The following is a 24,261-nucleotide window of genomic DNA, read 5'->3' on the forward strand; positions in this document are numbered from 1 at the left end:
CCAGTGCACTGAATTATTTTACTAGTTAAGACAAATGGCGTACCAGTGTGGCTGTAAAAGATATTACAAAAATGCTCAAACGGCATTTGAGCATGATATCTAGCGTGGGTTTATGTAGTAGTATGTCCATAGTAGTTGAGCAAGTACATGTTGCTAGTAGTGAGGCAAAACTGTGCACAACTGCAGATATACTGTAACTGCATTGTAGAATTCTACTAGTTGGCATCAAAGCGCCACTTGTAGCACTACTAGATGTCTACTAGTGCAGTTTTGTTTCACTAATAACATGTAGATGTTCTACTAGCATGTAGTTGTCCTACTAGCGTGTAGAAATGCCATACAGTAGAAGGGCTGTTAAAAAAAATTAAAAAACAGGTACTAGTACAAGTCTCACTAGCGCACTAATTGTCTTACTATTGAGGACCAAGAGCTAACATGAATCTAGCACTTCATCAGTAGTATTAGTAATGCACAAATGTTTTGTCTCACTAGTAACACAGTTGTCCTAGTATGCCTGTTTTTCTACTATTATACTACTAGTCTACTAGTACATGGACCTTGGCTATCAAGGATATCAGCTGCTATTCGTCACACGTTGACCCTTTGCAGGCCTCATTTGAACTTATCGCCGTTCTGTGAATCACGTCTGGATTCCGCCCGCCGCACGACGTCCCTGGTGATCATAATACAGGAGCATCCCTCAATCAAATCCAAGCAAAACTCTTCACGTCAACAGCTGCGCAGATTTAAAGACTTAACATACTTGATTTCCACACCTGCTCAAGCCGCCATCACATTTATTATGTCAAATAAAACCGCTGAGCTCTACATATGTTTGTTTAGGATTCAGCACCAAGCCAAAATCCTCAAACATCTAAGGGGGATTATTCCACACAGCTCCGGGGCTTTTGCCACCTACTTTCCGAAAATTCAGCTCGGATTCTATCGAAAAGGTGGAAACACTGAAAGCTTTGGTGAAGATGACATCATAAATGCAGCATGCGCATCTTTACTTCCAAAGAAAAGTGCATATTCACGGTTGGACCACTGATCATAAACTCACTTGTCAATTTTGCAATGAGAATGCAAAATCAGATTTATAATCATGTTTGGCCTCAAATGTGTTCCTTCATCATTTCTATCAAAATCACTTGCAAACATTAAGCTCTACTTGCATTAAAGTGAGAGATGTTTTGAAGATTTTTGTCCCACCTAGCCAAATGAAGGAACCAAAATAGTCTTACTAGTGAAGACAGAGTGCACTAGTAGCTACTACCTTATGCTTAGGCCAACTAGTAGGACATATTTGGCATACTATGGGACATGATACTTGTGAGGCAGACATGGTGACAAATCTACTACAGCAGTTAACATTTAGCTTTTCACTGGTAGTACTAGTAGTGGCATGGCCATGTCAGCTAGTGCACAGTTTTGCTACACTAGTAACATAGGTGTTACGATACTGTCAAATTATCTTACTAGTGCTTATTAGTACAAAGAGGCGAACAGTACAGTGAACTTAAGATGAATATCAAGGACGCCTTTCAAAAACAAAACAAAACAAAAAAGTCCCATCCTAAAGAGCACGTCATTGGTGTGATATTGTTTCCATTCAGACAATTGCGCCCACCAAGTTTTGCAATGCAACTTGTTGAGACAGACAGACAACAGGGAGTGTAACATTTAGAGTGAGAAAAAGAGGGGAGAGTACTGTAACAAATATGCGTCTGGTGTTTAGGATTGAGCCATTTCATAGACTGAAGCGCCACCTGTAGGCAAATAACTGTAAATGCAGCCTTCGACTGGAAGTTTGTTCCTATGCGTTAAATGTGACATTTCGTGATGGGAAGACAAATAGAGTATAGGCGTGTACAGTATTAAAAGCTGTAACTTAAGTCGTTTCAATCATGAACATCATGGAACAAATGAAGACATCCGAACTGTGTTTTTTTTTTTGTCGAACACGCAATCACGGTTGGCTACCAAAGTTGGGGAAAGTGTCAACTTTTCTGGTTGATGTTGACATTTACAGCATCAAGCGAAGAAATAATCAAGCCCTACCTGCTTGTTTGCGCGGTTGACGTGTTTACTTAGTGATCCATTCTCCAGCACACTGTCGCTCTTCTTTGCGTGTGCAGTCCCAACACTTTTTTTCCCCTCCTGTGGAAAAAAAAAATCGTCTCCTCCGTGGAACTGCAAAGAAGACGCGAGAGAGAAAAAAAGTGAAATGGACAGGAAACGGTGACGCAACTTGTGTGGATCACTTCTCTGGATGAAAATATGCGAATGGTGATTACATATTTGCTCAAGGGTCCGCTAATTAGATGTGCCTTTCGGGTCCAGCGGGGTGAAACGAGCTTTTGATTTTAGCCTGTGCGCTTTTTCCAATAGCTGACTTTTTTTCTTCTTCATCTCATCAGTTTATGCAGCTCAGAGATGATGAAGCGTGTCGCACGTTTTCAGCAAACATCGCGCGGCTCATTTTGGTTCTGCATTGTTGACTTAACTTTAAAACGTTAACTCTTTTAACCTTCTTAGAACTAGACGACATTCAGATTATATTTTGGCGCATATGCATAAATCAATATATGCACATGTGGCCACGGAACTGAAATAAATTCAAGAGTGGTTTTCCTGGAATTAAGTCGGGGCCAAATGTGTTGTGGCGACGTGTGCTGAGTGAACGGTAAACGCTCAACCCTGACTGAGTGATGCGTTCATTTGCATGTGAAAGGGTAAAGATTTTGATCCAAAAACTACCATTACTGACGAATTAATATTGCAAAGAAATGGGTAGTATAGCTAATTACCAACATTTTCAAACAAGAAGTGACAAATTTCTCTGGTCAAGGTCATACAGTGAGCCACAAATATTTTGGGTGCAGATTTTACACTAGATGTCCTACCTGAGGACATCATTGAATGTAAAAGTAAACAGTTCCTTCGCAGAGGATAAAGAATATATCTGAGTGTTGTTATATTGTCCATTTAAGTGTTGCCGCATAGTTTGTGTTCAAATATATGTTGCTAACACCACCAGAGATACTATTCATTAGCCCATCTCTGTCATATCCTATAGCATTAAACTAGTGGATTTCAAGGCGAAGTTGTGATTTGATTTGATTTTTTATATACAGTCGCTCATATTTCAAGGCATTACTATCATGATCCATTTTCTATTCTTAATTAATGTTAAGGTTTATTTGGTAATACATTTTTTTTATTGTTTTATGTTTATTTTTAATCTTTGTTAGTGCGTGTCAGTATGACTCGTTCTTAACAGCATTTAGAATTTTGATCTTTGTATTGTTTCTGTAAAGCAAGCTGCTTGATCCTGGAATTTCCCCCAGGATTAATAAAGCATATTTTCCGTAGTCTAGCTGGTCCTTTTGTGCTCCCCTACAAAGAACGTAGCATTATCATCATTCTCAATTCAAAAGGTCATAACAGTAAATCCAAATAGACACTTTTAAGGATTACAGCCACCTTTCTAATCTAATCCAAGTATCTGCACATTTATGGCCCAAAAGCAATTGTCGAGGAGGAAAAGCAGCACATCCCAATGAAGAGCATTGCTGGTGCATACTGATGAGGTGTCTGTTGTTACAAGGTGCCAGATCCACTTTAACGCTCAGCATTCTGCTCAGATTGAAGCCAAATGCAGCAAAAACTAAAAAACAAAAACAGTGGGATAAAACAGTGTTTCACAGTGCAGGAAGTTTGATGACCCAAAACATACAGCCAAAGCAAACCGTGGGCTTTTCAAGGCAAACAAATGGAATATTCTTGGCCAAGCAAGTCACCTGACCTCAACCCAAATGAGTCCCACAAAATTGCAGTCGAGGCCTGGAGCAGCAACCAAAGGAAAGGCCACGCAGCAGTTGGTGACGTCCGTCGGGGTTCGACTTAAAAAATAAAAAAATAAAAAATCATCTGTGTATAAATATCAAAATGAAACGTGGCTTTAAATCTTAAAACATAATGGAGGGGTGGGTGGGTGTTCACACTCACAATCACATGATTTTGTTTCCAATCTATTGTGGTGGTGCATCGGAAAATTCTCAAAATAAATCACTAACAGATGTGAGTGGATGCATTGACTTGTGTACGGATTGCACCTGGAGGGAATTTTTGTCGCGGATCGGGCCACAAAATAGTGACGGCACAGTTGCAAGGATCACAAATATTCACATCCATTTATTTCAAAGTTAAAAGGTAGCACACATGTACAACGGTTAAGAACACTTCCAGAGGCCTCCCAAAAGCAGTCATTACAATACGTCCAGTGTGCTGCTCCAGTGGTGGGTATCCAACTAGACATGTTATTTAGGACCTTCATAAAAGGAAGTCAAGTTAACGGAATTGGAACGTTTATAAATCTCTATCATTAAGTTCACATTTAGCGTCATTGATCAACTTCCTCTCCCAATGTGGAATCCATCTGGTGGATGTCAGGCATACAGTTAAAAATAAAAATAAATTAAATTAAATGAAAAAAAACAGGTCAATGGTACAGATTTAGAGATAAATAGCACAAGATCACCTATAACGCTAACAAAAATTGTCAAACATATTAAATACTGAGCACTGCCTTACATTAGTTATCACAAAGGAAACGCCTTCATAAGATGTCATCAGCCTGTGCATGCTGTATTCTGAGAGCCAGTTTAGTGTGTAAAATATACGAGGGTGGCCCAGCGTTGATCCAGCTGGTTCAGCGGATATAACAAATCATTGTCTTCTAAGGTTTTTACTTGGCATTTATTAGTCACATTTCCATGATATATTCCCTGGCGACTTAGCGCATCTGTGCACGGGTTCAGATCATATCATTGAACACAGCGCAACAATAGTAATACGAGAAACATCAATGTAATCTCTTGTGCTGTCACTTTTCGTCTACTTGGTACTTCAACTCGACACTTAGTGAGATGCAAACCACACAATGAGAAAAAGGGAAGAGATCTAAGTCACAGACTCTGTCACAGTGTGTTGTGGTTTTAGTGTGGGTTTTTTTTGTCCTCTCCACCTTTAACTGAGGACGACATGGCGGTCGAAGACAGACTTTCTCTGTTCCTGGACCTGTCTCCTCCAGCGCTGCTGGGCGTGCTCGACTTTGTTCAGCATGTTGGGTCGCGAGTGTGAGCGAGACAGGACGTTGTGAGCGTTTGCAAAAGGCTGCTGGTCCTGAAAACACAGAAAATAGAAAGGTTCTGATATTAGTTAGTTGTATGACATTCAATGACTTAGATTCCAAAGTTTATAATGTAGCAAACATAAAACTTTCTGCAAATGTACTGTGGGTGATATACAAAGTTGACACTTACAACTGCAAGGAATTACAAACTGTTTCAAATCGTTAGCGTTTTAACATAATTGTCCAAGTCATTCAATTAATTTAATTGAATGGTGTACACACTTAAAGTGAGTACAGACGAACGTTGTGATTGAATTCTATTAAAATAACTTGTTTTTCACACATTGGGTGCCTTTGCGTAGTGTTATTTCACCTGTGGGTATGTTTTCCCACAGCATTTGTGCGTAAATATTCGTTACTTGAAAGAAAAACACTCCCGAAGCCGATGCTAACATCCTGTTAGCATTTGAATGGGATCCTCCCTTCGCTTTTAGCATTAGCGCTAGGCTAGCGATGTTTTTAAAACAAATAATGTTTAGTATTTAAATATATGTAATTCTTCGCATCGTGTGTTTAGTTTTACAGTTAACTCCAACTGGGGTGTCATTAAACATCTTAAAGGACACTTAGGGACAACAGAATAACCAGAATAACATACGCTACACACTTGCTAGTTGCTAATGCTACACAAACAAAATGGTGCATTCAGGGTACTTTTACAGAGTCGTAAACTTGGGTTTTCTTCAATGATAATGTTAAGGGGAAAATAATCTGCCATTTGGCCCAATTGGCCGATTGTTTTGGCTGATGTTTGAAGGGCAATAATTGGCCGGGCCCTAGTTAGCCTAATAGCATAATTACCTTAGCTTAATAGCATTATAGCCATTTTGGCTAGCCTTTTCAGAACGTTTTTTGGAAAATAAGAAAAAACAACAACAAATTCAACAACAACAGGAGTACAGTAGCTTTGAATCAACCTTTGTGGATCACTCTGAAAGTCTATAAACTTTATTTTGGGGTTCAGCATGCACATGAAATGGTGGAAGGTGTGTCAAATTATATTTTTAAAGTTGTTGTACAGGTTGTAGTTCACATTACTTGGTTTTGAAAAGATTTATCTTGAGTTCTTTATATCACCAAATCTATATCTATATATATCTATATATATATATCTACATATATATCTAGCATTTGAACGAGGTTGTGTAGACTTCTTATATTCACTTTATGTGCGTAAACAATGTCACTGTCAAAGGACATCGACAGCAAGATAGCAAAGGAAGCCCAGGTCAAACGTTAGATCAGTTCCTGTTTACTGTCAGCATTTTTTCCATCAAGTGAATTTTCCGCAGTGCTAATTTGCAAGCTCGTTGAGGGCCAAAAATTCTCCAGAGGATCATTTGTATTCCCTGGTAGAGTTTCAGTGTCTTCCTGGCACTTTTCTCACCATTTAAGGTACTCAAAAAATTACACAAGCATAACAACCAAATAATCAAGGTTATAATGCAAAAAATAAATAAAAATAAAAATAATAATAATAATAATACTCCGACAAGAAAAACGCTAGAATTGACCTAAAAAACATGTCATAGTAATATGACCTCCACAAGGAACAAATCAAAACGTTAGTTGGAGAGACGCTCGTCTGCCGGTGAATCCTGCCGAGATGCCCCTGAGCAAGTTTCACGTCTGTCATAATGCTGTTCACGCTCTTTTTCATTCTGTTTAAACTCCACATTTTTTCCCACAAATTCTTGGTTACTTCCCACAAGATTACACATTCAAACCGTAATCTGATCACTGATGTTACTGCGTTCCAATACATTTTTATTCTTCTTGACTGAACTCTGCCAAACAACACACAAAAAAGGACGCTGTGCTCCTCTTTGAGCTATTGAACAAGAGGTTCAAAATTCAGCCTGTGACCACATAGCCTCGGGTTCAATTCCCCAGGGCGAAATTAGTTTATGGGCTTGGGAGTGAATATGCAGTGGAGGTGTGTATATTGCTGAAATACTTAATTAATTGCATAGGTGGTGCCTTTACTTACAAGTACAAACCACACTTGATTGAATGCATCTCAAATCGTCTTTCACCATTGAAAGCAATGAAAATGCCATTAATCCGTAAAAAAAAAAAAATTCTATAACAGTTTTTAGGAAACAAAGCACACTATACAGTATTGTACCTTATAAAACCTTACTGTAATACCATAATTAAATAGAATGTAAAAAAAGTAAACAGTTTGGACATCATGACTTCATGCATTGTTGACTCATCACTAATTTTTGTACACTTTGACTACAATTTCATTCTTTTGGGCTGCTGGGAAAGGAAAACAGAGACATTAAGGAGATTAATTTGAAGAAATTCTGACCACTCGATCCATTTTTAGCCAGACGGGTCACATATATCTTGATCGCATTACGGTAAAATGCATTTTTAACAATCTTACAATAATACTTAATCAAAATGGTCAGAACACACTTTAGTAGACTATGTCGGATGGAAATCTGTTCGGTTTATCTTTGCTATTCTCTCCGGACACTCCTTTGTTAGTCCACATTCGCCATTCCATGAACGGCACACAATGCGTGGCACATGACGTCATGTGAATACCATCTATTGTTAGATTGTCTGTCTACCATTGTTGCTTCTAAGTGTTGAAATTCCTTTATGATTACTGTGATATCAATGCTAGTTTTGTTGGCCTCTCTTAATGTGTTTCCTTTATGTGTTAGCATCAAGCTAGCATAATTCCATGCTAAAAAGTTATGTGATTGGGTTATACTTTATGTGTGTTGCCGGACACAAATTTAGGAGCAACTATTTGAGTGGCGTTTGTGTTTCTTTCAAGTCATTCACCACAATATACACAGGCAACAAGATCTAATAAAGGAGCTGTACTGTACATCATCTTTTCTTTGTAGCTGCACAATGTTTGATACAAATCTTGTACAGTATTGGATTTCATTTGATTGTGCAGGTGCTGTGTATATAATGCTGTTCCTGCCTATGCTGCTACATAAGCAGACATGACTGCATTTACCAGCTCCCTCTAAATAATGAATGCGTTATGACGACAAGAAGACCAGCACTCGGAAAGTGAGCATGTGATTGGACTTTCAAATGGATCCTCCAGTCAACTCTCCCACACATTACATTAAAAACTATCATTCCACTCACAACTTATTTTGAGACCACTTTAAGTTTTTGTTTCTTCTTAACCCGACTTCAATTTCTACATTTCAGTATTTCAGATCTATAATCTTGCTAAGCTTGTTCAAGAAATTGGATTAAGGGGAAATCTTCTTATCTTATACACACAAGCCTTCACAGTTAAATGTTAATTAGTTCAGTCAATGTTTAAATAGGAAAAATATCACATGAATATTACTATTAGACAACGGCCACTGGTTGGGGAATGTCATAAAGAGAGAAATATGTTCTTGAAAATGAGTTTTTGATGAGGTGATATGATCACATACCCCGACATCATCGTCACTTTGAATGAGCTGTGAGTGACCGAACAGACGTCTTTTCAAGATGGGCTCCAGGAGCGTCAGGTAGACCATGTAAAGGAGCAGCAGGCCCAATATGGACAAGTAGATTATAATGGTGACCTTAGGTGAAGAAGAAGGAGAAAAGAAAACAGTACATGTTAGGAGGGTTGAAAAGGGGCACGAAATCTCAATGCATGTGCCATGGACCATTTTAGGGTCATCAAGTAAATCAAAAGGAAAATCTTATGTGACAAGCAAAAAAAAATTAAAAAATTGAAACGATTGAATGTGTAATTAGTTAACAGTTGAAACGGAGTCATTTTATTAAGGAAACAGCACTCTAGTCTATAGTATTGCACTAGATAACAATAATATAATGAAATAAAATATTTTAAAAGATGAAATGCAATTCATGCTTCAATTAAATGGGTATTGTACTTGTCCTATAGGTATGCACGGCCACCAGGAGGCAGTATAATACTTGCATAATTATGCAGAAAAAAGACTGAAGCTCTAGTAGTATTGGTCATTTCTCACAATATATTCCCATAACTACAAGTATATTGTCTGTCTATATGTGTTCCAGCATAGTTTGTGTTCAAACATCCATTGCCTTAAGGGTTATAACCACAGCGACACTAATACTAGGTTTGTTAACCCGCCGATGACACTTTGCATTTGTGTGCTAGCATTAAGCTAGTGGACTTTAAGTTATGTGGTTTGGGTAAGGACATGTTTTGTTAAAGTTGGCGGTAGAAAGTTTTGCTCTGACCAAACAATCAGAGGAAAGAAAATACTGATTTCGTTGAGGGCCAGCTCGCTTTAAATTTAAAATCAACAAACACTACATTCAGTTTACACAGAAACACTAAATTCAGAAAATTTCATGAAACAAATATCAGAATGTAGGTTAGTATTTCTCATACTGTAGGTAAGTACTGTAACTGTATTTGTGCTAATAACACTCATACAGTAATGCAACTGGCATACAATTTACCTTAATAGTGTCTGAGCTTCTCTCCTCATATTTACATTCGCAACGTAAACAGTAAGCCTCCACGTCTCTTCCATCCACCGGCATTGGTTCCACTACATGCAGACAGTTACTGGAAAAGGGAAAAACACACAAAAAGACATTGATGCCGGGAAAAATATTCATCCCTTGTTGGAAAAACATTGAGCATACCAGTCTTTAAGAGACACGTTCTGCTTGTAGATATGTCCATCGATTTCTCTGTATGGTGGACAGATGCATTTGCAACGGTAGTCTTCAGAATTCTGTAAGAGATTACAATTTGCAATCATTATATCATATTATCTAAAGCCCCAGTGTGTAATAAGCAACCACTAGATGTCACTTTAGGTATAATGCAGCTGAAATGCAAGCATTTAGAAACATGCAGAAGCACACACACTACGGTGGCTCGGAGGGACCACACTTTGCAATCTTACTACCTTGACGAGTGACGACGAAAGACCGTGTGAGCCAGATTTAGCCGGAGCAGCTAACAAGAGCAGCTAGCGGGAGTTAGTCGGAGCTTAGGCTGGAGTGGCTAACAAGAGCGGCTAGTGGGAGAAGCTAGTAATTATTTTATTTTTTAAAGGGGAAAGTGACAAGCGACGGGAGCCCAAATCACGGGACTCGGCGACATCCACCTGCAGGACCCAGCTGTGGAAGGTAAGCGGCGGTCGACCCATTGGCTACGATACAAAATGCAAGCACCACCAGGGCTAACAACGTTCGCGAAGTTGTCCTTTAAGAATCCGTAGCAGGAAGATGGTGCCAAAATACCAACAAAAATTACAACTCTTGTAAGGTGAGACTCCAGCCATGTCATATAATTAGTGATTACAAGACCCACAGGTTATATATATATATATATAGTTGTTTTTTTAAAGGAAGGTTTATGTGATTGATAGAACATATTTATTTGCATGAATTATTAGTTCACTATTACATGGTGCTAAAGATGACAGCCTGTGTCTTTAATGGGTTCGCCATTTCAATTGTATACTATACGACTGCCATTTAATGTACCCTCACATTAAAATAGGTTGTGCTCATCTCAGTGTAATATTATTTTCACTGCTTGTCCCTGGAACTAGTAAGAGTTACCATAGTGAGTTTGAGGCATCTATGAGCATCCTAGCCTGAAATAGGTTGGGGATGCATTTTCAAGCAAGGATGCATTCTCACGGCAAAATATCCACTGTCAAAAAGAAATAAATGCTCAAAAACGACTTTCCACAGCTATCAGAACTGTTCAGAACTGTAAATAGCTTACGTGACTATATAGCAGATATTTGATATTATTTTATCGGACAACACTCATTCAACAAAAATCCGTATGAGTTGTGATACATAAATAAAACATTTGTGATTGAAATGTACATATTTTCCCATGTCCCAGCTAGCGTTAGCCTTACCTTCGCTGTCACTTCGCAAAAAAGCAAAAAACACATAAAGATAAAAGACCGAAGAAGAAAGGCGGCCTTCATTTTAAAAACGTGTAGTGTACAAAGTATAGAGGAGGTAAACAATTTCCACGCAGCACGCCGGTAAAAGTGTTTCACTTCCGAACGGCTAGGTCAGCCATGACGCTAGCACGCAGACAAACAGCCTCAGGTCGCACCAGCTGACTTGGAGCTTCCGGGGCATGGCGAGTAATTCCGTATATCTTTCGGCGGGCGGTAAATAATGTGCTTTTTTTTTTTTGATCAAAGCATTTGCACAAATATAACATATTAAACAGGGTTATAGTCATATAAGATGACCTTATAATGATAATTTCTTATTCAATTGTGTCTACTATTACAAGAACAGACGGGTGGAGTTAAGTTCCGAAGATTATTGGATGACGTGATGAAAGAAACGAACGAACCTAATTATTCGCAGTCAAAGTGAACGATCAGGTTCCAAATTTTGGTGCGCGAAATCTCGCAAACTTGATGCTAAAGTAAAGTAAAGTGAAATAAAGGATATTCACGACTTTAAGTACAATACTTTTATAGTGGCCGTTCAAATATTACAGTATTTTAAGTTAGTCTTGCCCAATGTAAAGTTGTAACAAAAAAAGGCAATGTCTTTACTCACATTCTTTTCCTCTATATTTTAAATGTGGATTTATTTGAGCAGACGAAAGTCCCTCTCCCAATGTTAAAAATAAAAACCAAGCACTGACTGAATACTGTAAGGTTTCTATCTTTATTTACAGCATAGTAGATGTACAAAACAACCATAAAAATATACACACACACAAATCGTCTATGACAGGTGAGTAGCTCACTTCTATTTTACAAGACTTTTCAAGGACTTACCTCATTTGACTGATACTCGGAAACATGTCTTTCCATTATATGCTCTCAATTATCAGAAGAGTTTACAGCTGTCTTTGGTTGTTGGTTCATAATAAAATGTAAAATAAAATAAAATAAAAAATGGAAGATTTGAGGTGCCCTAATTCCATTTATTATCTCCCTCTCTTTTTGGAATAATGTTTTTTAAGTGATTTCCCATAATGTGGCAACCTCTGAATAGGAGTTGCAGTACTATTCTGTCAAACATGTCATCGCTAGCATACATTGCACCTAAAACTTTTTACATCATATACAAAACATTCATCGGGATAATTGCTTTTTGTGGTTCCACTACTTTTTTTGTAGTGCTAAAGTTCCCCAAAACAACATTTGTGCTATCATTGCTTCTCTGATTGCGTACCTCTGTCACTTGTAAAAGTAGCCTATGTTAAAACTACATACACACTCTATATACAATGTCACTGAGTTTCAGTATATGTTTACTTTCCTACTCCTCGTCAGAATGCCATCAGCAAACATCTCCTAGTGTTATAATGAGCAGGTTGAGCAATATTCAAATAGATGAATACAGATAAGATGAAAATACAGAAGGCATCATGAGACATATACATCTACTAGGAGGTTATACAGTTAATGTAGTTGATCTGTTTTAATACCAACACAAAGTGGCAGAAGTGATCCTGATGCTCTATTGAGGACACATTGTTCCCCCGCTAAGAAGTCCAGTTCAAAAATCTGCTCTCTTTCTCTTACATTTCTCGTCAGGATTGCTTGCATCTGTTACACGATCCACTTCATTATTAAGCATATAACTAGAGAAAACATTGAAACCAGACAAATAGCCTACTGGGAGCTGCTTTAACTATTCATCAGCACGGTGTCATTTCAGCACTTCCTTACGGACGAAGGAATCTCAAGACTTTGGAGCGCAGGAAGCGGATGAAGGATTTGGGGAACATTTCTCGGGATTCTTGGGCTGTGTAGTTGAAGAAGTTTTGTGGGTGAGCCAGAACATCGAACAAGGCCTTCATGAGCTTCTTGTCCTGCATAAGATCATAGGGGAGGAATTATGACAAAAATGCACTCAAGTGGAATAAATGTTGGAGGTGATAAATGATAAATTAGCATGTGCTCTAGCGACAAAAAGAATATGCAGCATTAAATGTATTTCACACAAAAATGCAGTCGTTCAACTCTTGCACACTGAACACCTCTTACAACAAAAAGTCAAATGGCACCAAAAAAAGTACTTCATAAATTATCATCATGTTTGACAACAACAGATCTTGAGGTAAGAAAAAGTGATACTAGACTTTTACCAATACGAATGAACCAAAAACATTAGGTGAAGGCTTGAAATTGCCAATCATCTCATATTTAATTCCTAAACATCACAACCACTAGGGGGCGTTCGTTTTCATTAGTGCTCTAGCGAGGGTCGGGGAGTCCCGTTCCTGTGCGTTGAGCTAACCATATGAACCAGTTTTTCTGGCGATCTTGTGCCAGCTGCTCTGCATCCTCCACCGCAACGCCGTGTTGTTGAAGGTCGCATATTTGCAAAAAACAAAAAAAATCCTGGGATTTGTTATTATATGATATGATATGTTGGAATGTATCAAGGTAACAGCAGGGACATTTCCCATTTCTCATTGTGATTGTAGTTTGTAGGTGTTCAAAATGTTTTCACTCGCTCTTGTAACTAAAAGAAGAAGGCAACCAACATTTTGAAACGACTCAGCATAGTTCTATACCAATTCTCCATTGCTAAATGAATCCCTTCTGATCAAAACCTTGCAATATTATCTTTTGTGAAAACAGTATTTTATGTGTTGGATGCCGTTAGTAGATCATGTTCTAAATGTTGTGGCCAGTGTGTGTATTGTAATATTTCAGCTTCATGGGAGAACAAGAGGCTACTTCATCTTGACTTTGTGGTGGGCCTCTGGAGAAGCTGGCGGTGTGGTGCCGCTCCAAACCAAAACATATTTGTTCTTGTGGCTTGTACGGGAGGGCAGCTACGGTTTGCCTGCATGTCTTCATCCTCATGAGAACAAGCACTCGAGAATTGCAAAAGCTAAACTCAAACATGACTTTATTATTATTATTATTATTATTATTATTATTATTATTATTATTATTATTATTATTATTATTATTATTATTACCAAATTAAATCCTGGCTCGTTTTCTTTTGACTTTGCCACTAACGTTGGCATGAGCAGATGCTGCTTGCAGTTCTACCTGTTTCCAAGAGAGGGCAGTGCCCACTTATATAAACAAACAAAAAAAAGTAGAGAAATGTTTACCGTAACTAAAGGTTCCCAAACTTTTTAACACCAAGTCCCACCTCCTACATGTCAGACGTTTTAGTCCTTAAAAAGTACGTTTTATATATTTGTTAGCCATGTAACATTAACATAGGAAAATGAAACACTGATTATGCAATAAGCATATGCTAATGATTCTATGAAAATGTATACTGTACATAAAAGTTTAATAAATATTGTACTATAATAAAATTCAAATTAAAACAAGAAGTTGTTAAAAACTAAATTTGAATGTACTGTACTTAAAAGTTAAATACAACTGAATTGTTTGGTGCTGGATTAAAAAAAAGAAAAGATTTAGCCACTGTAATTATGTGCTCTCAAAGCTGCTGAGCGCAGAAAATTGAACTGCAAAATGAAACCACAACCCCCCCCCCCCCCCCATGTTCAAGTACACAATGCGCGCTTGATGTCACATCCGCAGACAGAGGGCGAGAAGTTTTAACCTGAATCCAGACTGAAAACTATTGGCCAGAGGCTTTCAGGAGTACACATTGAGTGTGATAATACAACTGAACTGTACTAACTTCCCAAAAAAAAAAATATATATATATGTTGTATGAATACCTTTAGAATCTCTTGATGATTCTCCGATGCATATAACCTTCCGTCCCTTACGATGTCCTCTATCAATTCTTGGTAGTCCTCTAAAATAAAGCCCATCAAGAAAGTCATAAATAGCATCTGAGTGTAACAAGAAAAATTTGCATACATATAGACTTGGCAACATCAAATTAATGAGACAAGAAATGCAATTTTATGATTTTTTCTCTCTCTTACCATCATATGTAACATATGGGACCTGGAAGCCTTTCCCACTGTTTCCCTCATTGGATCGGAATTGAATCCAGAGCCTCTTGGAGCGAGACGTGAAGGCGATGGGACGCTCGTATGTCTGACACGTTTCGTACGTCGTCACAGAATTTAACAGAGCTGTGAAATTCAACCATATGACACAACATCAACGACATGTTCACAATAGAATGACATCCTATTCATTCATTCACTTTCTGCAATGCTTGTCCTCATTAGGTTCAGCCACCTAGTTGATTTTTTGGGGCAAGGCTAAAACCACTGACGCACCTCTGTGTGGGACCAAAAATGCCAAGATAATAAAATTAATAAAAATGACAATAAAAACGTATATAAAATATAATGCAAAATTAAATATATAAATGGAAATAAAAACATAAAAATATATACTTATATAAATAAATAAATAACTAAAGTAAAAACTCAATAAAAAAACTAAAAAATGAGATTCAAAAATATAAATAAATGTAAAAATAAATGTGGAAATAAATACAAAAATAAATATATCAATAGATTTAAATATCAATAAATAAATAAAAATGCTTGTGTATATATATATATATATAATTTTTCCACATTTATTTATTTATATTTTATTTGGGCATTTTTGGTCCTCCATACACCTTGGCCCTGGCATGAGTCGTCCCTCCCCCCAATGTAAAAGAACATTTTGCTGCTTGCCGCGAGTGTGCGCATATCATGCAGAGAAAGATGGAAAAATTAGGAGGAAAGATTATTATTATTTTATTAATAAGTCTGACTTAACAACCAGCGTGTTGACCAGTGCTTCGGGCTAGCTTGATAACTAAAGAGCGCCTCATTGTCTGCTGTGAGAGTGTACACTTCACTCAGAGAAAGGTTGAAAAGCAAGGAGGGAGGAAGATTTAAAAAATAATAATAATCTGACTTGACAGCGTGTGTAAAGGGGCTTTGAGCTGGCTTGGTCACTTTAGAGTGCCTCGTTGTTGCTGTGTGGAAAAGCTCTGTGACGACAGGGATACATTGCAGCCACCAAAGACACACTCTTTTCTGTGTATCAAGTTGACTTTAGGGGTACTTTACAAGTTAAACACAACTCAACTATACGCAACACATGTATTGTACTACATTCGAAACAAGTTGAAGCCACAGTAACATTATGAGAACAGACTAACAGAAACACTGACCACTTTTCCTCATGACTAAGTAGTCTCCACACTCGTCCTCAATTGGCAGGAAGATTTCTGGCACCACAATCAGAATCCTACGTTTGGGCGGCGGATTGATGGTCCACGTGCACTCCACGTTGGCGGGGTAGTTCCCGGGATAGTTGGGAGACTCGATGTAGCCAGTGAAATCTCCCAGCTCGCCTCCACACTGTCTGTCTGTGAACCGACACTGTTTCGTCAACTCTTTTGATTTGTCCAAACCATCAAAATGTTTAACGGTGTACCCACATACTTTTGCACTGCATAATACTAGTGGAGCCATCAAAATCAGTGGAGGTGTTTCCAGGGCAGGCGATGCAGTAGTTTTGACCAAACTCCACCTGAAAGGTGCCCGTGGAGCAGCGGATGCAGCGGTGTGTTGTTGTGTTGTAGTAATGGCCAGGAGAGCACTGAACTGCAAGGACCACAACAAAGATGTTAGTCCATCATCATCTCTTTTTTTATATATTGTATTCAGTGGATGAAGTTAAAAAAAATTAGTGAGTAAACTCCAAATTGTACTTATCAGATATTGTTCATCCTCACATCAACAACTAAAATTTCATATCATTTTAGTCAAGTCAAGTCATCCTTTTAGCTATTAAGATCCTTTAGAATCACAGATCTTGGAATTGAAACATTCTGCTATAAGGCTTGGTGTATTTTCGACTTTTATTGGTTGTTATGTGCATTTGTATTTGTTAAATAAGAGGCGGGGTAACTCCGTGTTACTTTGAGGCAGGTTCACCAAGACGCGCTCGTCAGCTAAAAACACACTAGCTAATGATGCCCTTTGACAACTAATCACTGGGCTGCTGGGAAATGAAAACAGAGACCTTCAGGCGTATTTTGGGGGGAAAATCTCCAAAACAACATTTTTGACTTGATCTATTTCAGTTAATTATGCAAAACTACCTTTTGCAACATACAAACCCTTTAGCCGGAGTAGGTTACATAAACGTATAGATCTTTGAAAGAAATGCAACATTTCCATTCATATTGCAAAATGACAAGAAACTCATTGTATCATATGCCCTCAAACTGAGTTGTACCAAAACAAACCAAATCTTAATCCCACAGAAACAAACCCAATCATACCATTTAAAAATGAACCGCCATTGGATTATATCGCACCCCGTGTATTGAGACACGCATCGAATTGCCTTATGTTGGATAGCTGCACTCACTAGCGTGTATGTATTCATTAAAACAAAAAACTAAATATTAAACAAACAAATAAACAAACAAATAAACAAACAAATAAATAAATAAATAAAATAACATAAATAAATAAATACATACATACATACATACATAAATTAAAAAAATAAAAATAAAAATAAAAATAAAAATAAAAATAAAAATAAAAATAAAAATAAAAATAAAAATAAAAATAAAAAATAAATTAATAAAATAAAATAAAATAAAATAAAAAATACATTTTCTTTTTTAAATAAATAAAGTAACAACCATAAGGGTGTTTAGGTCAGTATGAAGAATAAGCACAAAAGCACACCTTTGGTCTCACACTCTTGAAAGGTGACTGCACCGCTGCGCTTGGTGACCAGGTTGCCTCCACAAGGGAAGCAGGTGGTACGTCCTACCTCTGGCTGGTACGATCCCAGAGGACACAGCAGGCAAGGGGTGAAGCCGTCATGGGAGAACTGACCAGGGGGACACTGACCTGAACACGCACACACACCACATAAGTTTAGCAAGAACTTATTCCCGTTTGGACTGATGTGTTGCAAGTGCTTCCACGAAGACAAGAGAGCAGATGGTGGACGGATAAGCATGGTTCTTTCTTTTTTTTTTTATCTCCAATCACATCACACATAGTAACTGCTGGGTGACTAATACAAAATAGGCGCCTCTGGGAGTGTACAGATAAATCTTCTTGTTTAGTCTGTCAGGAGCGATGTGGATTTAAGCTATGGCATCACACCACACGCTGAGTGCGATAACGACCGGCGGGGAGACCAAAACATGGTGGCTCTCCCTCAACATTTAGAAGAACAAAAAGATAAGTTCACCTTGAAACTCAGCTTCTTTGGTCTTACACAAAGCAGAGAATTTCTGACAGAGAATCCTTATCGAGCTATGGTTGCATCTTGTGTGGTTTCTCATCATGAAAAAGTTACTTACAAGCTGGCTTTTGTATTGCCCGGCGTTATCATTTTACTGTAAACTTCCATTCATTCACATGATCAAATTATAACAATTTTGAATGCGCCTCTAGGCCAACATTCTTACTGGATTCGGTTTGGTGCCTGTTAGGTCATTATAAGTACCTTCAAGGTCATTTCAATGTCTTTTTGCCATAAAAAGCTTTTAGTTTTAAAGAATGTGACTTTTGTAACTCGAATTTTACAAATGTTTAATTGATTTCATAACGCGCGGAACACTTCAGTTGGTTCTCCCAGGGGTGTTACCGTCATTTTTGTAATAGCTGTAGTTATGGTTATGTCTGACAGAATTACATAAATCATCACCACATAATACATTATATACAACTGCCCACACATGGAATTATGATCAATATTTCAAATTGAAATCAAGGAAAATAGTCACAATCAAATATTTTAGTATACAATGGATTACAAAATGATTGCAGCTCGGAAATCATAAATTCACCTTTTCACAGATTCTTTTTTTTTCCTTCCCGGAACTTATCCCCTGTTATTTAATCAGCATTAATCAATTCTGTCTGTAAGAATCTGGGTTTTGGAGTCATTTTCATCATTATTTTTTTGTACAGCCCACGGTTATTCATAAAAACGTGGATTTGCATTGTTTGCACAAGTCAGAATTAATTAATTAATTAATTAATTTAGCGTTATTGGGCTCCTATTCGTGAGATTTTGCTATTTGCATTTGTTCGTAGTCCCTATCCCTTCTCCAAGTTCTCCACTATCTACTGTATAATTTATGTGAAAAATTGATTTGGAAAAAATAAATACTTCTCAATACTCTCAGTGCTTCTCAATTATTTTTGGTTACGCGCCCACCGCCCTATGGAAGAAGAAAGTATTTCGCGCCAACTCGCGCCTGAATCTGTATGCCTGTGCCTTGATTCACTCACCAAAATTGCCTGTGCCACCATTTAGACCGGGTTTTTGCACGTCTAAAATCAAAGTCTACTTCTGGTCACCAAATTGCGAGATGCACCAGGGGCACAGCAGCCAGAATGCCCAGCGAAGCGTAGTGTGCCTACCAAATTCACAAACCGCAAAAGTAGACTTGCACCGGCACGAACATGAAGATGCACCCGTTTTTACGAGCGCACGGGTGCCCCTCTACGAAAATACGGCCCATCTCTCTAATAGTATATGTAAAATAATCAAGTACAGTTTACCTGTATTTAGCACTAAATCTTGAATAACTGACTGTTTTTAATCATTTGGTGCATTCTTTCTTTAACCTTTTCATGCAATATTGTAATTGAATCATTATTTATTTCATTTATTTTCCAATACTTTTCGACAGTAGCTTACAATAGAACGTGTTAGACATTATTAACATTTTTAATTCTTTATTTCATATATTAACCATGTTGAAATGTTTTATAGATGTGTAGAGTAGGTAAAATAGTGTTGAACTCAGTATAATTTGACCTTAACCTTGTTTTTGTCTAAAAATTCCTCCTCAGTGGTTTGCGCACACACATTCTCTTCGTGAGAACAGATTTTGCCACACACATACCCTGAGAGCACCATCACTCATGGCCACTCTAAATCCAGTTCAATTTGTTTGTGAGATATTGTTTTGGGAAAAAAGTACGAAAAGTACCCTGAGAGTATATTTTGTCTAAAAAGATGAACACAGCTGCGGACTGTGTACGGAAATCATATTATGTAACATATTGTGTGAGAACCAATCTGTTTTACTTATTCAGGAGGAGAATAGGTGTTCTCTTACTGATTTGGATTCTTTAAAAGCTGTATTCCGCAAAAGAGGGGGCACACACGCACCCTGGAATTCCACCTTTTACGTGATGTTAAGTGTTGTGTGACCGGAGAATTCTCTGTAATAAATCATCTTTGCAAGGAGTTTTTCTCACAAGAAGTCTATCTTCAAGTTTTTGGAACACGCAAAAGAGGACAAATAATTAGCCTCTTTCAAACGCAATAAAGTTTTTGTCTTACACTTGAACACTTAAGCCTACTATAGCTACTGTATCCTATTTGGCCATAAAGGTGGAATTTTCAAAGCATTTTTTGAGGTGTTTTTTTTGGGGGGGGGGGGGTTTCAGAATCACCATCTTAGTTACATTTTACCTCCGCATTCTGAGACATTTCGAGCTCCGGCCACTTTGGCGACGTCCCTTCCTTCAGGTGTGGGGCACGCCTCGCAGGACGTTTGACCCTCCTCATCCTGATAGGTACCAGCTGGACACGTTACGCACCTCCCCTGGTCGCCATCGTAGTATGTGCCAACACTGCAGCTCACTATTTAGGACAGGTGGGGAGTGACATTGGTATTTAACACATCAGTGAAGAACCTTGCTCACACAAAAAAAAAACTTGTCATGCTTGTGCTTACTCGACAAGGTGAATGTTTTGTCTTGTGTGGAAAAAAAAATACACATCCCCTGAATAAAAATAGCCTGGTAATGTGGCATCTTGGTGCTTGTGTACCCAAGTTGGTGTCCTCGCAAAACCAAAACAAAGAATTAGAAGAGCCAAAGCTAAATATCGTCTGCACTTGTAATTAACATCCATTTAAAAGACAGATCAGTATGTGGCGTGTCATTAGAGCACCCCCGCCGCAAAAGCCATGAGAGGGGAAGCCAGACAACAAATAAACCCGTTTGCCCTGCGGCAACACAAATCAAACGGGCCTGACAACACTGCAGATTTACACCATAAACACAGCACTTCAAGTGTGTAACAAGAACATAAAATGAAAAAAGCAAGCCAGACTTCATCAGCACAGCAGCTGCCTTAAACAGGACCTGACGCGCAGGTGACAAAGCCTGCTACTTTTAAATCACACGCTAATTCCCAGCACATTTTCACACTTTAGCACGTCTTGACAAAAAGAAGTGCAGTTTATTTGAAAGCACTCACTGCCTCTTTTTTCCCCCCCAGCAACAAGTATGTTTTACTTTTGTCTAACTTGGTGAAGTGATGTTACAAGGAAGCCAGTGAAGTCTTTAAACATTGGGGAAAAGAGCATTTCAGTTCAACACTCCATTTATCTCATCCCAACAAACAGATAACATTGTATGGAAAGCCATTTCAGCATTACAATATCATTGACATTAAGTTGAATGTCCATGAAACAGCTACTATTTGTTCTCTGTAAATATCAACAACTCTTGCTAATGTGACCAAGTAATATTGTTGATGTTTTGAAAATAATAGACAGTTTGTTTTTTCAACCCAATTTGCAAAATGGCCTCGAACAACAAGAAAAAACTTGATAAACTTAACAAACAAGGAGACCCAAGTTGCCTCAATTCAATCTTTGTTTATTAACATGACATCACTGAAAAACTATACTAACATAAATACAAAAAATAATCATAATACGCAAGCACATGGATATTTTAAGTTCTATTGTGACACCAAGTTCAAAATCACTTATATAATAATGCTATTAGGCTAACAATATGTTTGTTCATAAGAAATAAATACTAAGCTCTGGTTTTAGTAAGCAAATGTGTAAAACTAAGTAAGACCAGTAATTGTACTCTAGTAAAAATGATGTTGCTTTAAAATAATAATACCCAAGTAAAAGTAAAACAGTAGTCCTCCAAATAATTACTTGAGCAAGAGTAAGAACTCAATGAAAAATCTACTCAAGTGCTGAGTAACTGGAGAGTAAATGTTTTTTGTTTTTTTATTATTATTATTATAATATTTTTTATTATATTTTTTTATTTTGTATTATTCATTTATTTATATTAAAAATGTGCAAATTCCCCAACAATATCACTTCAACAGGACAAAGCTATATACTGTATATGTGTAATTTTGCAAGATAAATAAAGGCACATTTGACCACAAAAAAATTGTGTCAAATAACTATACTGTATATTATAATTATTTAACATATGATAAACCACGTAACAATAGTGAGTAGAAGTTTCTTCTAAACAAAAGGACTCAAGTAAAAGTAAGAATGTATAATTACACTGAAAAGTGTATAATTTATTATTAAGTAAATGTAATGGAGAAAATATTGTACATTACTACCAACCTCAGGGTAGGACGTGAATTGATTTACATGGGTTTAACATCAATGCCATCATGTTATTAAACACCAAAATGTTAAGTTGACCAAAGTAGTAATTTCATGTGTTCATCGCACTTAATACTAGTGTTCCGATACCGGTATCGGGAGAAGCCCCGATAATGCATAAAAACAGTGCTATTGGCAAGTACTGTTATACATTATTAACTTTTTTAATTCTTTATTTCATATATTAACCATGTTGAAATGTTTTATAGATGTGAAGTAGGTAAAATAGTGTTGAACTCAGTATAATTTGACTTTAACCTAAGCTGGTACACATTGTTTGGTCTAGAAGTTCCTTCTCAGTGTTCTGTGGGAAAACCCATTCTGTTCGTGAGAGAGAGCGCACTCCTACAACTATACTACATTAGGAGCTGTCGAGTTTAACTTGTTTGTGAGATTTTGTTATGGGAAGAAGTACGAGAAGTGCCCTGAAAGTATATTTTGTCTAAAAAGAATGAACACAGGTGCAACTGAGAATTCTGTTTTCTTCTCTTATATAACTTATTTACTTATTCATGAGAGGAGGAGGAAGAGGTATTTTTCTTTTAGACTTGATTGTAATAAAAAGCTGGCTCTTCGAAGGAGGAGGGGCATTATTGATCTGAAACTGCTTTGAGTTCTATTCAATGATGTGACTGGAGATTTCCGGAATAAATCATCCTTGCGCAGGGACTCTGTTCATGTCTTATCTCATCATTTTATTTATTGGACACGAAAAAGTATGGATTTTTAATATACGCCCTTCAGTACTAACAAGTAGCATGCCGATACCATTATTTCCGATGCTAATATAGGGCTTTGGATGCAGCATCTTGTGTCCTGCTTGTGCACGACATTCACTGATGTGTGATGTGTTCACTGCATGCCGAGCCAAGATATCCTATTGGCCCTTGAATGCTCTGAACCAAATAACAAGGCAGCTTTTTCATGTTGAAAAAAAATAACAAACCTAGGTATTGGTACGGTATCGGCAATTGGTATCGGAACAACACTACTTAATACGATGGTGTGGAACACCAAAATACAAATAATGACTGCTTTCTAATTTAAAAAATTGTTTTATTCATGGGATGATTGAGACCACTTTTTTTTTCAAACCAATATTGGTACAAATATTCAGCTCTTGAGTAGTTATTGATACTGACACAGAATACCCATATCAATACTACTTTTGAGACATAGAATTTGTAAAAAATATATATTTAAAAAAAGATAGGTACATCATTTTAAAGAAAGACCTATATCTCCCAATATAGCATTTCCCCCTAAAATTGTATGAAATTAAAGTCAATTTTCTATTCTTTTCTAGTTCCCTTTTTTTTTCTTTTTTCTTTTTTCTTTTTTCTGGAGAGCTCAGTATTGTTCATTCGGTAATTTTACCAATTTGACATGTCATCATCATTGCTCTCTCTTTTTTATTAAATTTTTTTATTTTTATTTTGTATGTGGGTGAGTATGTGTATGTGCGTGCGTGTGAGTGTGTGTGCGTGTGTATTCATTAGTTCACCTAAAACCTATTAAAAAATCCCATACCGTTCACCTAAACCGAACACTTCCAGCCAGAGTCGTGAGGCCGTCAGGAGACCCGAGGAAGGACCAAAGAAAGTAGTTCCTGATCGCAAAATGGTCACAAGAGGAATCGGCCGCCATTGCGAGTGCTGATACCTTGAAACGAGGCCTGACCCTGATACCTGGTATCGGTAATAACATTTGGGCTATAAGTTATGTTAGAT

At 37.4% G+C, this 24,261-nt stretch overlaps 3 protein-coding genes across 12 annotated transcripts in view; all 3 read right to left on the bottom strand.

The window, feature by feature from the left end:
- dennd2b (DENN domain containing 2B) overlaps positions 1-2,194 on the bottom strand; it is a 44,155-nt gene extending 41,961 nt beyond the window's left edge. For both annotated transcript variants that reach the window (XM_077563103.1, XM_077563100.1), the window contains exon 1: positions 2,062-2,194. The gene's annotated coding sequence lies outside the window, so the exon portion shown is untranslated. The remainder of the gene's footprint in view (positions 1-2,061) is intronic.
- Positions 2,195-4,168: 1,974 nt separating this feature from the next.
- tmem9b (TMEM9 domain family, member B) lies at positions 4,169-11,295 on the bottom strand. Its single transcript, XM_077564863.1, has 5 exons — positions 11,068-11,295; positions 9,827-9,918; positions 9,638-9,746; positions 8,626-8,760; positions 4,169-5,187 (listed from the first exon to the last, which is right to left on the bottom strand). The coding sequence occupies exons 1-5, from the start codon at positions 11,137-11,139 to the stop codon at positions 5,032-5,034; spliced, it is 564 nt and encodes a 187-aa protein (XP_077420989.1). The 5' UTR covers positions 11,140-11,295; the 3' UTR covers positions 4,169-5,031.
- A 531-nt stretch (positions 11,296-11,826) lies between these two features.
- scube2 (signal peptide, CUB domain, EGF-like 2) overlaps positions 11,827-24,261 on the bottom strand; it is a 43,793-nt gene continuing 31,358 nt past the window's right edge. For all 9 annotated transcript variants that reach the window (XM_077563109.1, XM_077563106.1, XM_077563113.1 and 6 more), the window contains 7 exons: positions 20,563-20,733; positions 17,802-17,969; positions 16,539-16,700; positions 16,265-16,462; positions 15,066-15,218; positions 14,853-14,932; positions 11,827-13,001 (listed from right to left, as the gene is read on the bottom strand). In XM_077563109.1, the coding sequence (XP_077419235.1) occupies positions 12,855-13,001; positions 14,853-14,932; positions 15,066-15,218; positions 16,265-16,462; positions 16,539-16,700; positions 17,802-17,969; positions 20,563-20,733 (1,079 nt within the window). In that variant the 3' untranslated portion in view covers positions 11,827-12,854. The remainder of the gene's footprint in view (positions 13,002-14,852; positions 14,933-15,065; positions 15,219-16,264; positions 16,463-16,538; positions 16,701-17,801; positions 17,970-20,562; positions 20,734-24,261) is intronic.

The sequence above is a fragment of the Vanacampus margaritifer genome, chromosome 4 (assembly GCF_051991255.1).
Source record: "Vanacampus margaritifer isolate UIUO_Vmar chromosome 4, RoL_Vmar_1.0, whole genome shotgun sequence".
Lineage (NCBI taxonomy): Eukaryota > Metazoa > Chordata > Actinopteri > Syngnathiformes > Syngnathidae > Vanacampus > Vanacampus margaritifer.